General features: G+C 41.1%; 1 protein-coding gene across 1 annotated transcript in view; it reads left to right on the forward strand.

Annotated features, from left to right (window-relative positions):
* Positions 1–13975, forward strand: part of FBLN2 (fibulin 2) — an 83193-nt gene that overhangs the window by 41333 nt on the left and 27885 nt on the right. Inside the window, exons 2-4 of the mRNA XM_086469818.1 lie at positions 4317–4428; positions 8569–8698; positions 12799–12985. Of these exons, the coding sequence (XP_086325944.1) occupies positions 4317–4428; positions 8569–8698; positions 12799–12985 (429 nt within the window). The remainder of the gene's footprint in view (positions 1–4316; positions 4429–8568; positions 8699–12798; positions 12986–13975) is intronic.

The raw sequence follows: 13975 nt of genomic DNA on the forward strand, positions 1-13975 counted from the left end.
GGGGCAGTGTTTGATGCTCCAGGCCACACGGTTGCTGCTGGTTTGGGCACATGTGGCTGCAGCTGTGAGGAGCCATGTCTTATCACTTGCTCCCTGTGCTCCTCCCCTCACCCATCCATCCAGTGAGGAAGGTGGTTTTTTGCAGACTGTTTTCTCTTTTCAGTGAAAAATGTAATTAAAACATTGACGTATTTTTACCAAGAAGTCTGTTTTGGAAATGTTTAATGTTCCCATCTGCTCACGAGCGTGGGCTCTGTGGTGGAAACAAAGCTCCCACGGTATCGCCGCACAGGGTGAGGCAGCAGCCACCACAGAGCCCCCTCACCTCCCAGGTGGCTCAGGCTTGGCCCCATGGGAGGAGCGGGGGCAGTCCTACCTATCCTTGGTACGATGGCTTAATTGTTTTGCAAGACTGTCCCCCAAACCATGTTTCATCTGGCCACTGGAGCAGTCAACATCGCTCAGCCAAATCAGACTCAGGTCCATTAAGGCACTGCTATATCATGTGAAATGAACCCTGTCGGGGATCAAAGAACACAAAAGGAAATGGAATTTGGCAGGTTTTCTCCCACGAGATCTTGGTCGGTAATGGGACATGTCTTCTTTTCTTCTCCCACTCTTTTCCCCTCCTGTTAGATACAGTTTGTTAAAGTGGTTTTCTCGTAAGCAGACATTTCATGATCTCAAGCCCTGTATTTTGTGTGTGTTTAATTTTTCTACTTTTCTTTGCTTTTTATAAAGCAAGTCATGCTGGTGATGAGAACTTTCCAGATTCTAAAATGTAATATTTTCTCCTAAATGAACTGTAACAAGCATAAAGAATAGTCTTCTGCTGAGGAGGTTTGTATTGTTTGTGTAAGTGCCAATGTTTTTTTTAACATTGAAGATAGCACTACACTTCAATTAAACTTCTTACCCTTGGTATCTAATGACTCGTTAGCTCTACAGGACACTGTATAAGGTGGATCTGCTATTGTTTGAAACATAGAGTGCTATAAATACATGACAGCAGAAATGCACTGGTAAAGTAGGCTGTCTCTGTTTCTTCTGAATTGTGCAGCATGGATACCCAGATGTTTTGAATTGTAGCCGTTTCTAAAAACGTCTCACTTAACTGTAAGCGTTACAATTTTGCAAAGACTGTTTTACTTGATACCATATACCAAATGCAGGCGAAAGAAAGGATTCTGTTAACTTTTTCATCAAATCTGGCCTATTGGAGAAGCTCTCATCTAACACTGCTGTCAACATGCAGGAGGAGAGGGTTCTGGGTTCGAATGTGATGACTGCAGAGTCAACCTGAATGCAATTTCCTGGCAGATCAATATTGTGGAAGGCCAGTCCAGCAGATACTGGCTTCCAAATGTTTAGCTTTGTTGCCGAGTCTTGACAGGATAGCACTGCACCTTCAGCAGTGTTATTCTCCAGCAATGGCATTTTTCCTAAAACCTTTGTCGAGAAAGAGGTTCCTGCCTCCTGCTGTAAGCACATATCACAGAATCACAGAATGGTAGGAGTTGGAAGGGACCTCTGGAGATCATCCAGTCCAACCCCCCTGCCAAAGCAGGTTCACCTAGAGCAGGTCACACAGGAACACGTCCAGATGCGTTTTGAGTATCTCCAGAGAAGGAGACTCCACAAACTCCCTGAGCAGCCTGTTCCAGTGCTCTGCCACCCTCAGACTAAAGAAGTTTTTCCCCATGTTCAGGTGGAACTTCCTGTGCTCCAGTTTGTGCCCATTGCCCCTTATCCTGTCACTGGGCACCACTGAGAAGAGCCTGGCTCTATCCTCTATACACCTGCCCTTTAGATATTTATAAGTGTTGATAAGTTCCCCTGTCAGTCTTCTCTTCTCCAGGCTAAAGAGCCCCAGGTCTCTCAGCCTTTGCTCGTAGGAGAGATGCTCCAGTTCCCTCATCATCTTCGTGGCCCTCCGCTGAACTCTCTTCAGTAGCTCCCTGTCTCTCTTGAATTGGGGGGCCCAGAACTGGGCACAATACTCCAGGTGTGGCCTTACCAGGATGACTTCCCTTGACCTGCTGGCCACACTCTTCTTAATTCAACCCAGGAATTGAGGGGCCCAGAACTGGACACAGTACTCCAGATGTGGCCTTACCAGGATGACTTCCCTTGACCTGCTGGCCACACTCTTCTTATTGCAACCCAGGATGCCGTTGACCTTCTTGGCCAGAAGGGCACAATGCTGGCTCATGGTCACCCTGTTAACCACCAAAATTCCCAGGTTCCTCTCTGCAGAGCTACTCTCAAGGAGGTTGACCCCCAACCTGTACTGGTGTTTGGGGTTATTCCTCCCCAGGTGCAGGACCCTACACTTGCCCCTGTTAAACCTCAGCTTGTTCCTCTCTGCCCAGCTATCCAGCCTGTCCAGATCTCGCTGAATGGCAGCACAGCCTTCCACTGTATCTGCCACTCTTCCCAGCTTTGTATCGTCAGCAAATTTGCTGAGGATACACTCTGTCCCTTCATCTAGGTCATTGATGAATATATTGAATAAGACAGGCCCTAATACTGCCCCCTGGGGAATACCACTAGTCACAGGCCTCCAGCTGGACTCGGCACCCTTGATCACAACCCTCTGAGCTCTGTCCTTCAGCCAGTTCTCAGCCTGCTTCACTAGACATCTAACCCACACTTCCTAAGCTTACCTATGAGGATGTGATGGGAGATAGTGTCAAAGGCCTACATCTCCTACAACTCAAATTGGGGGTGGTTTTGTCTGTTTCCTCTTAATGGTCACACCAAATCATGCCACATGCTGGCCTGGAAGTATGGATTAATTGCTCTAAAAGGAACTGGAGCACTTCTGATGAGCCAATGGAGAGAGCAGGTGCTGCTCCCACTCATCAGCACAGGGCCATTGACTTTGTGGAGAAAGCAGAGTCCTGTGGTCCAATACAGCATCCTCGTTATGGTTATTGACATGTCTGTCAATACTGTGAAATCACAGCCCCCAAGCATTTCTAATGCACTTCATGTCTCTCTAAAAGGCACCACTTAATAGTTTTCTTACCTGATACCTGTGTAACTGTTCCCAAAGCAGACAGCTCCTGCTGCAGACACCTTAGCTGGTAAGGGGGAGATGATGTGCTTGGAGCCCATCCACTGCGTGAGCAGTCACAGGAGAAATCTTTGAATGACACGGCACAGCGCTTGCCAGCTGCTGCCGTGGAGCAGGCTCCTTGCACTCCAGCATCAGTTTGGTTGGCTTGTGTTAGTGCTTGTTTGATGTGTGCACCCCAGTAGCATGGCGAATGTCCCATCATGAAGTAAACTCCTGTGCAGACTCCAAAAAATACTGTTTCAGCCCAGTCTGATGTGACGTGAGTTGGTTCTATACGGTAGATGTGTGGTATGTTGCAAATCCACTAGTTTAAGTTGCATTTCACTGTAACTTGAAAATTTACATCTTAAGTGGAAATCCACAAGGAAAAATGTAAAAACTAGTGCAGCTTTCCACATGCCCATATCTTTTACTACATATTGGTGCCAGTGTTTTACATGAGCTCATTAGCAGGGTCAGAAGAATTATGTCTCTCAAACCCTTTCCATTGTTGTTTTAAACCCGCTGAACACTCAAATTCAGCCATAGGGGCCTCTAGGTATATGTACTCTAGGTAATTCTGAGGAGTGAAATTTACTAATCTGTCTTATGGAAACCATTTCTTAAAGCTACATATACCACACCTGCTAAAAGCACCCTTGCTAAATACTAAGAACTTTAAGGGACCATGACAAGGAATGTGTTTCAGTTTGTTCTTACTCATCAGTGATACTTCATCTTTACAATTTGATATAAAAGAACTACTGAGGCTTGTGTGTGCTACATGCCAAGCGTCTGTAAGCTCTGTGTACTGAATTTTGTTTATTGTGAACTTCACTTGGACACCTTCATGCTATCCCAGCCAGTGGTAGTGAAGACACTGTTACAACAGCATAATGACTTATTAAATGAACTTGCGAAAAGTGGCCAAGCATGATTTTTCAGGGTTTTTTTTGTTCAGAGATGTCAAAGGTTAGAGTTTTCTTCAAACGAGTTATGTCTTTTATTGTATTTAAAACTAATTTGCTTCTGCTGTTCCTCCCTGAAAGGCATTACCAGGTGACCGATTATGACAATATGCTGCAGGTATCAGTTATCTCTTTCTTTTTTTGCATATAACCAAACGAAATGTGGAATAAAAAAAAAGGAAGAAAAAGCTGAACAGTTGTTATTTTGAAGATCTTCTCAATTAAGTAAACAGAGCTAAAACTAATACATTCCCTACAAAAACTTCTGGGTGTTATGTTTTATACAGGTTCCACAAGGGAATTGATTGAGAGCTGCTGTGGAGCTGGACAACAGTGGGCTATAGACAATGGGGAGTGCACAGAAATCCCTGCAAGTGGAACAGATGGTGATATTTGCAGGTATGTAAGGCAAAACAAAACATCTTAACTTACAGAGCAGACCTTTAGAAGAAATCAAATGATTGTACAGGTCATGGGGTGTCCAGGAGACTGGGAACTGTTTCATTCATTGTATAGATTACTGGTAGACTGGCAATATGTCATGGCAAATTAGAACGAAAGATTTCCCCCTCCTTTTCCCCAAAATCTGATCTAAACAAAAGCCTTTTAAGATTTCTTTTCCTCTCATGTGAGCAGCACAAAAATTTTTCTTTCCCAGTTTTATATGTGTCTGTGGAGTTGCAGATAAATAGAAGGGCAGAGTTTGCCTTCCATTTGCAAGTGCTAAATGCAATGATTATCCGTATCATTAAATGATGTGTTTATTGTCCAATATGAATGACTGCTGGTTCTGATGTCTGCGTTCAGCTGGAGGAGGGACCGTACACCTTGATAATGCTGCTGGTGTCAGTAGCATCTGGTCTGAGTGAGGGTGCCAGATTCAAACTGCACAGCAAGAAAAGAAGAACGGGGGCAGAGTAACATGGACAACATATTACGCTGGCTACAATTCACCCCATCTCTCTCTCCTCCCCCCTAGTCTGAAACAGGCCTTCAGGAGGGATGAAGGCAAGGTTATCTGAGACTCACATGGTGCAGTATAAGCTGGATGGATTTCTCTAAGAGTGATCCCAACATTTTCAGCATTAAAAAAGTTTGGCATAATCGGTTTTATCAGTGTCAGTATCATTGCACCGTTCTGAAGTTACTGGGAGATTAAAATGCCCCCCACTGGGATCTGGTGTGACATAACTGACACGTGCCAACTGTCTATGAAGTAAAGACAGATTAAAAAATTCCAGCCTTGTCCTAAGTAGGGGCAAATCCAATACATTAATGAGTTGCACCTGCACATCTGAGGCTGTGAGTAGATGAAAAAGCCAGATCCTAAATGTTTCAGTCACTGTGAATCTATTGGGTTTTATAAGAATAAGAGATCACAAGTTCAGTTGTTTTGCTTTCAGAACTTCAATTGTGTCCGTGTTTTAAAGATTTAAAACCACCTGTAAATATTCTGTGTAAAGAAAACATTTCATGTAAAAAAAGTATTCAAATTTGTGGCCTCAGAAGCAGGAAAGCATAGATAAACCCTCACTGCTCCCTCTTGGAGATGTGCCAGTGTGCAGAGCTGATCACCATGCATGTGTCCAAATGTCACATGCCCCGTTTTGTGTGCCAGAATGCCTGCAAGTAATGTGAGCTCCCCAGAGTCTGCCACTAACTCAACTCAGTATCTGAAGATTTTAAAAAGCAGAAGGTATAGGCTAACTGTAAAAATCAATTACTGTTCTGCCAGGATAGTTTTCTATAAAATACTTGGGTTTTACAAGTGACTGCACTGAAGGATCAATTTTTTCAGCAGAGGCAAATGAGTGAAGCCTCCCCAGTGTCTGCTGAGGCCGTAGGTTGTTTGTATAGAGGTTGAAGATTGAGGTGTGTGTGGTTTCCAAATGCCATATTGGGGTTTTCAAGTGGCAAAAACTTAAATGTTAAAGCTGCTTGTTGATGTATCTTGATGTCTCTGGACATTCATGTACCAGCTTGGCCTATCTCTGTGTAGTGACCAACAACGCTAACTGCAAGATGGGAACTGGGGCTACCTAAAAGAGGTCATGTGTGGTAACTAGATGGATGGACTTAAAATAGAGCAAGTTATAGGAGATTCTTAGGTAGTCCATTGATAACCAGATGTAAAAATACTCCTAGAGCTTCTACCGCTGGCTGTATCAGAAATAGGATGTTAGGCTAGATAAAAACTCATCTAACCCAATATAGTATTTTTTATCTGATAATTGATATGTGGTTTATCATAACAGAGCAATGTTTATCTGGGTGGCATTTACATCACCCGTACAAGTATGAATCCTGCTTTTTGTTGACACTGTGTCCCAATTAGAGACTCACATCAGTTTAATACATTGACGTCATTTCACTGATCTTAACTCATTAACTCTTTCCGTAAAGCAGAAATGTTCTGAATCTTCTTTGAACCAACAACTCATTTGTCTGGTCTGTGAAGAAGAAACAAGAGAGTGTGGTTAACACAGTTTGTTCCCGATTCATTTTCTGGTAATAGAGTAGCTGAAACTGAGCTGTGGAGACAGTTAAAGAAGTACTCAAATAAAAAAAACATTGATACTCTAGTGCTCCACACAATACTGTTTCTAGTATATATTTCATACATGAAAGGAATTTCTCATGGCTAAATGTCACATTCCAGAAGAACATGAATCTATAGAGATTTCAGTGCTTTAATATGGTAAACAATTTGCACATGTAAAATGCTTCTAGTAGCATTTCATCATTTCTACAAATCGTAATAACTTTCACTTAGGATTTTTTAAAAATTTGTTAATGAATGTTTGGATGTGTTATGTATGCAATAATAGTTAAATTGGTACTTGAATATATTTGAGTAATAACCGTTCATTGCTCAAAAAATTGTATTTCTCCGATTGACAATACTGGATTAGAAAAGTAACTTCCTTGAAAACAAAGTGCATGGAGGTGGTAATCCACTTCCTGTGATCAAACTCAAACTACTGCTTCCTGGTTACACCTCTCTTGTGCTAGCCAGCATAAAAATATTAATGCGACGCTGACACAACAGGCCATTGTATTGGGAAAGTGCAAAGTGACTGTCACTCGCTGGTTTCTACTGGAATAAGAGACATCCCTTTTCTTTTTTTTTTTTTTTTTTTTTTTTAACTGAAGCATTAGGATGAAAGCTGTGAATTGGAAATGCATTCTTCTCAGAAAAGAAAAGATTTTGTTTCCTAGGACAACTGTATTTTATTGCAGTAATAATAACATAAGACTGACAAAAGTTGTTCGCTTGCAAATGTTTCTGTTGCATGAGAATTGCTTTGCTATGAGGCACTGGCTCTTAAAATGGATCAACCTCCTGTTCACCATTACCAAGATACCCCATAAGACAGCATGCTCTGTGACAATGCATCAGCAAAAGATAGTTAGACATCGAGGTTATTCTTGGAAAAAGAAAAAAAATTGCTTAATTCCTTCATGCCACCAGATCTGTCCAGAACAGGAATTTACCCTCACACATCACATAACATCACATAACATAACATTTCATCTGAGTTTTAACATGTTACTCTGTATCACATGTGCCAGACCAGGTCACGTACTCAACCCTCTCAGGAGAATTCCTGTGGCCTGCAGCTCTCAGCCCTCACCCTGCCCCATCATAGGGACCCTTCCCTATCCTGGGACCAGATGCACACCTTTCCTGGGATGCTGCTAGTCTCCATGCTGTGCGGATTAAAAGGCAGGCTCATGGAGTAAAGCCAAAGGAACTGTGTGGTTTTGTCTTTTGTATATGAATGAAAGAAGCACATATGTCTTTGAAGGGGGAGGGGGGAAATCCACTATAGACTGTAGAATAGTAGGGAAGAGTATTTTATTATTTCAATGGACACCTATTAAATTTCATTTAGGAATTTGCCACTTGGATTTTTAATCTGTTTCCTTTCAACCTTCGTGAACCTTGTTAAAATGTTTGAAGAGCTGTATATAGGAAATGTACATTCCCAAAGTACTTCATGTACAGTGATCAGGTTACCCATAACCAAAGTTAGAGGAAAGTCTAAATTCTGGGTTACGATCTGCAGAGCTATAAAGGAGAGCTTGTAGGGGGTTTGTGATATGACGCTTTCCTGAAGTCCTGTCCTGAGCTTCAGTCCTCTGGTTGATGAAGAAGTAAGTGTGTACAGGTGTGTTTCCCATTCCCCACTGTCTGTTTCTGAAACCTTCTGAAGAATCCTGAGAAGCAAAAAAATGGGGAAGAGGGACTGTTGCACAAATATAGATGAGCTGTAAGGGATATCGGTGACCAGACTTTGAGAGACAGTGACCTAAACACAAGACTTCTTCAGCATTTGTCAGTACATCTTTTTATTAGAAATGAGGACGAAAAAAAAATCTTGCAAAGGTCGGTAGTACCATCTGTATTATATTAGTATTCATGAATATCAAAGTGAGACCAAATCTGTGGAGTGTGTTTAGGTCTGGGTTTTTTTGCATCCCATCCTGATGTCTTTTCAGTATCAGTGAATACTTGACCTCTGTGATCCATTGCAGAATTGCTCAGAAGCAGTGTTGCGTCTCCACCATAAAGGACAACAGCTGCCTGGCTGGCATGATTGCTGCGAAGGAAGGAGATGTATGTGGACCAGAGGACAGCGATCCCTGTGGAGGATCATCATATAAGGTCAGTTGCTCTGATGCTTCTATAGGTTTTGTTCTGAATATGAGGTGTCCTCGTTTCCTGCATTTAGCAGTGATTTCTTCATACGTTATTATGTAGCACAGAAAATTACAAAGTTGGAGAAATGTGGTAGGGAAATGATGCTGTTTCCATTTAGCTTGCAATTGCCTGGTGATGCAGCCCCTTTTAAAACTTCACAGTAATGTTTTGATTTATTTCTATCTCCGTTTTTAAGGTTTAACTTGCCGTATTACTTTTGCTTCCTCACTTTGGAAGTAGCTGAAAAGACCATTTCAGTTTTTATATCTATGGTATAGAAGAATTTAGAAAACGATAGGGCAAAACTTAATCGAAGATATAATGTGAAACCCATTACTGAACAGTTCGCTTGGCTACAGTGTTGAATTGCAGCCTCATTTCTCAGTTAAACAAAACAATGGACTAGAGGAACAAGCATTTTAGATGATGATGGAAGCTTTTGTTCATAAATAAAGGCGGACCATTAGCAAATGGTTCAAATCACAAATCATGAGCCACAGCCTCAGCTTATATAAATGAGCTTTGCTTTATGAGAATCAGTGGAGCCAAACCAATTTAAACCAGTTTGAAGATTCAGCATCTTGCTTGCTCACTTGTCTTGTTCTTACCAGAAGGGTGCATTTCAGCATTCATCCACTCTGATAATAATTTCCATAGCTATATCTGAGCTTAAGTGCAGCTTCCATTGTCTTAGCAGGAAACTGATTAGTTCTGTCTGTTCTTATACTTCAGTGATTCTTGCGGATAATTGTTCACTGGAAAAGCAAAATACATGGACATCTACTGTGGAGTTTGAAGTTTAATTAGCTATGCCAATTTGTCATTTTCAGAATTATTATTTACTTGGGTCTGGAGTCTACTATTAGAATAAAAATAGAATTTGTGCATTTGGGAGAAGACATTAGTATTTCTGAAGTGTGACAGAATTATTATTCTTAGGTTTTCACCGTGGGTCTTTTGCATGCCAGACAGAGCACAAGCTCTTATCACACATGCCTTTCCTGAGAAAGATGTGGAGAGGGAAAACTTCATCATTCCTGTCTGAACTGAAACAAGTTACAAAATACTCTTGTGGAATAGCTCCTCCTGCCAGTTCCAATGTGATGTTTTCCTTCAAGAGAAACCATCTGAAATGGTAAAATTACCGAAGGAACACCTTTGCCCTCCTCTTTAGCTCCTTTAGCTCTTCAGTCATTGCAACTACTTCTTAAAAAAATATAAAAAAGAATAAATATTGAGACTGTTGAGACTTTAAGAAAGGCTTTCTAATTGTATTATGGTAAAATTCTTTCAGAGGTGACCTTGCAGAAAATGCTGATGGTGTATAACAGCATTTCCCCTGATCTGCTCCACTATTAGTGACTGCTGTGTCTGGGTGTCATGAATTGAAAAAGTTTGTCTGGAATGTTGAAAGATAAGTTTTTTGCCCCAAAGACTTCGCAAGACATTGACGCTCTCTTGCCAAAAGCCAGGGGTTTTACTTCCAGGCTACAAATGTGTGTAGGTCTTCTTCAGGCATTTTAGATGTGGGGTCCTTACTTTTGCTTCAAGATGAATGCAGCAGTGACAGTTCTTTAGATCCAGTATTCAGCTTGTCTTCAATACAGCTTAATCTTAGGCTGCGTTTAATTTTTTATTTACTCTAATACAAAAAGCACATGCTTAGGGACTTTTTCCTAGTGGATGGAGATGCACCATGGTAAATCCAATTACACTGGATTCTAGCAAAGATATTTTTGAGAGGAACATAGGAAGCTGGGAATCTAACAGTGGTTCTCAAGGTGTATTTCTTGATTGCAATGTAAAAATAGTTATTTGTTATTAAATCAGTGGTAGAATTCTGGTGAAGTTCAAAGGGCAACTAATAAAAGATCAAGACATTCAAGTTTTTGCATTTTAGAAAGAAGTTTTTGATGAACAAGTTTTTCTGCTGGAAAATGAGACACTTATATTCATCTGGAAAATGTGTGAACCCAAAAGTGTATGAGTGATTTAATACTCTCTGTGATGTTGCACATGGGATAAATTGTGAATCAAAACTATGACTGAAAAAAGCCATATTCTTGAGGATAAACATTCTAACATTTTACAATACTTCAGTAAAAATATGTATTATCCTTAACTTCTTTTGCATATTGAAGCTGAAATATATTGTACGAAAACTAAAAATATTTACAGAACGCGGAATTTTCAGTTGATAAAATTTTGAGTTTGAGGAGGATGAAAACAAGATTTTTCTCTTTTCTAGCATGACCACAATCCATTATAGGTAGTTTTGTTCGGTTTTTTTTTTGTTTTTTTTTTTTAATACTTCTTTTGAAAAGATGATTTAGCCCATTTAGTATAAAAAATAATTCATCATCTTCAGGACCTGTACTGTAAATTTTTCACAAACATGTATTTGGGCATGTAAAGGCAACTCTTTCTTGCTGTGCAAATTTGCAAAGGTGAATAACATCTACTACTTATGATGTTTGGGGATTTTGCAGTTTAGAAAGCAGGGACATAAAACATGAGCTGTAGTCATAGGTACTGGGCTGAACATGCAAGAGATAGATATTATGTGTAACATACTCTAGAAAACGTAAAGCTACAGTGTTTGAATCTTGAAAACAGTGACACAGCGGAAGAGTTTCTGCAGATTGAGCTGTCAGCAGACAAGTTCCCTGTCTTCCCAGTGGGGCAGACTCTGGTTTAATGTGAATGCCCATCTAGGACTGCTAATCATGAAACGTGATTCCTTTCCGTTTCTATACTGCGTCCAACCCTTACAACACTGCTGCTCTTGTTTGCTCTCCTCAGGTCAGAGATCTCTCTCCTGTGAAGTGGAAGCTTAGTTCAGTTTTCTTCTGTTCCATCCTTGGACTTTCTGTTGACATAGCTAACTGGTGCCAGTTTGAATTATGAGCTTCATTTTATGCGTCTGCCGCCTTTTCATAGACTGAGTATTTGAGTAGACTGAAATCACTTCTCGTGGTTCAGAGGCTATTTCAGTGTAGCTGCAAACTCTAAATAGTGCTGCTGGGCCAGATGGCTTGGCTATCAAAGGAATTGCAGAGGGAGAGACGCTGCGTTTTATAACAAGACTGTCAGTGAAAGCATCTAAGTATATATGTTCTGGATGTCAGGACACTTACATTTAAATCCAGACAAGGGTCTTTGATTCACATAAGGCTCCTGTACATCTCTGTGGCAGAGACTTGCAACTCCTCAGCTGCCTTGCTTGATTAGATATCCACTGTGCATACGTAGTATGGACTTTTTTGGATTTGATATAATTTATCTGACATATTTTTGTGGCTTGACTACAATAGATTTTTATGTGACTGAGTAAAGCACAACACTGTTTTTGTCTGCCACCTGCAGCAGAGGAAACTGTAAGAGAGACTACATTTCAGGGGTGCCTCATTGCATCAACCTGTCAGTGAAGCTGCTGCTTAGATGCTCTTAGGAAAGAATAGGAAGGCAAATAGCTCATAAAATATACCCTGGCCTTTCTCTAGCTACTGTCTTAGCAGATTGCTCTCCAGGACAGTCAGGTAATTAAAGGACATAGTAGGTTTGCAGGGCAGTGGTGCAGAGAGGAAAGAGTTCTTACTGACCTACTGACTGAGCTCAGATGCTGCTGATCCTCACGTCCATGCAAGGTATTTACAATTCCTTTCACATTGCTTCAAACAACTAACCATTTTTTGAGATCTAATGTGAAGAGGTAGAGCTCTGTATTATTTTGTTTGTGATGTACTGTACACAAAGCATTGGATGCGTGCAAGAGCTAGAAAGAGGTGATCTGTGGCACCGCTACTTCCTTGCATGTGAAGTTGCTGAAATCATTATCACAGTGAGGCTTTGTGTTTAGTTTGGTTGCAGTTGACTCATTTGTGCAGGATGGCAAAAAAAAAGCTCAAGTAAAGCTTTGATGTTTGCAACTGTCTAAACCTTATGTGCTTTCCCAGGTGCTCCACTGTTAAAGAAAGCACAGATCAGTGCCAGGTGTGGGGGGGGCTCATCTCAGAAGCAGACTGTATTAAATCCTTGTTACTGAGAGTCTCTTTCTTTTGCAGCAATGCTGCAATTGCTGTAATCTGGGCCTGCGATTAAAGAGTGAGGGGAAGACCTGCGAGTCCAACATAAATCTGGGCTACCCCTGCAGTCATGTGATGCTGTCCTGCTGTGAGGGGGGAGATCACTTTATCCATCCAGAAATAAAAAGGCATCCTGAACCTTTGCCAACAGTGACACCTGAGAAGGGTAAGTGTCCATTTATGACTTGAAGACATTGTAGATAAGGTCTCCATCTCACATGGTCATACAGGGAGGTGCTGGAAGGAGTAATGCTATAGGAGTACAGTTGCCTTCCCTCTCAGATCAAGTATAGGCTTCCTTGTTCTTAAAACAGTTTCGAAAAAGAAAAAAATACGTAGGTGTTTCTGATCCTTAAAACGTACACCTTCTTTAGTAGTTCTGGATTTTTCCCCCCTGAGTCACATAGTACAGAGACTTGCCACTAGCCCTTGGTAAGAATCAAAGTTGAAGCTGGTAATTTTCTTTTAGCAGAAGCAATCCTGAAAGATTCTGCATAAAACAAATTATGATTTTTTTTTCCCAGACAAAGTAGTCCCATGGATTATGATACCAATGAAACTTCCTGGAAAGAGATTTCCTATCATACTGATGAACAGCAGAGCAGCTTTCTCACAGCACACTCTGGAGAAACCCCAGAGCTCTGCAAGCTTGTTTTCACTCTTTCAACATATGAACATAGTGATGCCAAAGAGCGAAGTCAAATCCCTGCAGCCTAAGAGGCATGACAAAGGGAGTGTGACAAATCTGGAGCTTGGACAGCTATGCTTCCTTCCTCAGCCCAAGGTCATGCTCCTCCCAGCATCACTGTCTAGCCACCTGTCATGCATGAGTTGCATGGTAACCTCCTGCATATGCAAGGGTCCAGTTTTTGTCCATTCTCTTCTTGTGAACTATATGTGTATTTTCTCTCGGCAACAAATGTAAGGGTTTAATTCGACCTAGCTGAGACCTCACTGGGCAAGGAAGTTTGCACGTATGTGTTTAAGAAAAGCTGACTGAGAAAGTCACCGAAAATTGATTTTAGTATCACAGAAAGTCTTGTCAAACTTGGTCAGGAAATGGCAAATTTCAGATGGGGCTTCAGTGGGATACCTGACTATAAAAGTAAAATAAATAAATAAATAAAGTAGCGATGGGGTTAGAAATCATTGTGAA

This window comes from Leptosomus discolor, chromosome 9 (assembly GCF_034619465.1).
Source record: "Leptosomus discolor isolate bLepDis1 chromosome 9, bLepDis1.hap2, whole genome shotgun sequence".
In the NCBI taxonomy this organism is placed as follows: domain Eukaryota; kingdom Metazoa; phylum Chordata; class Aves; order Leptosomiformes; family Leptosomidae; genus Leptosomus; species Leptosomus discolor.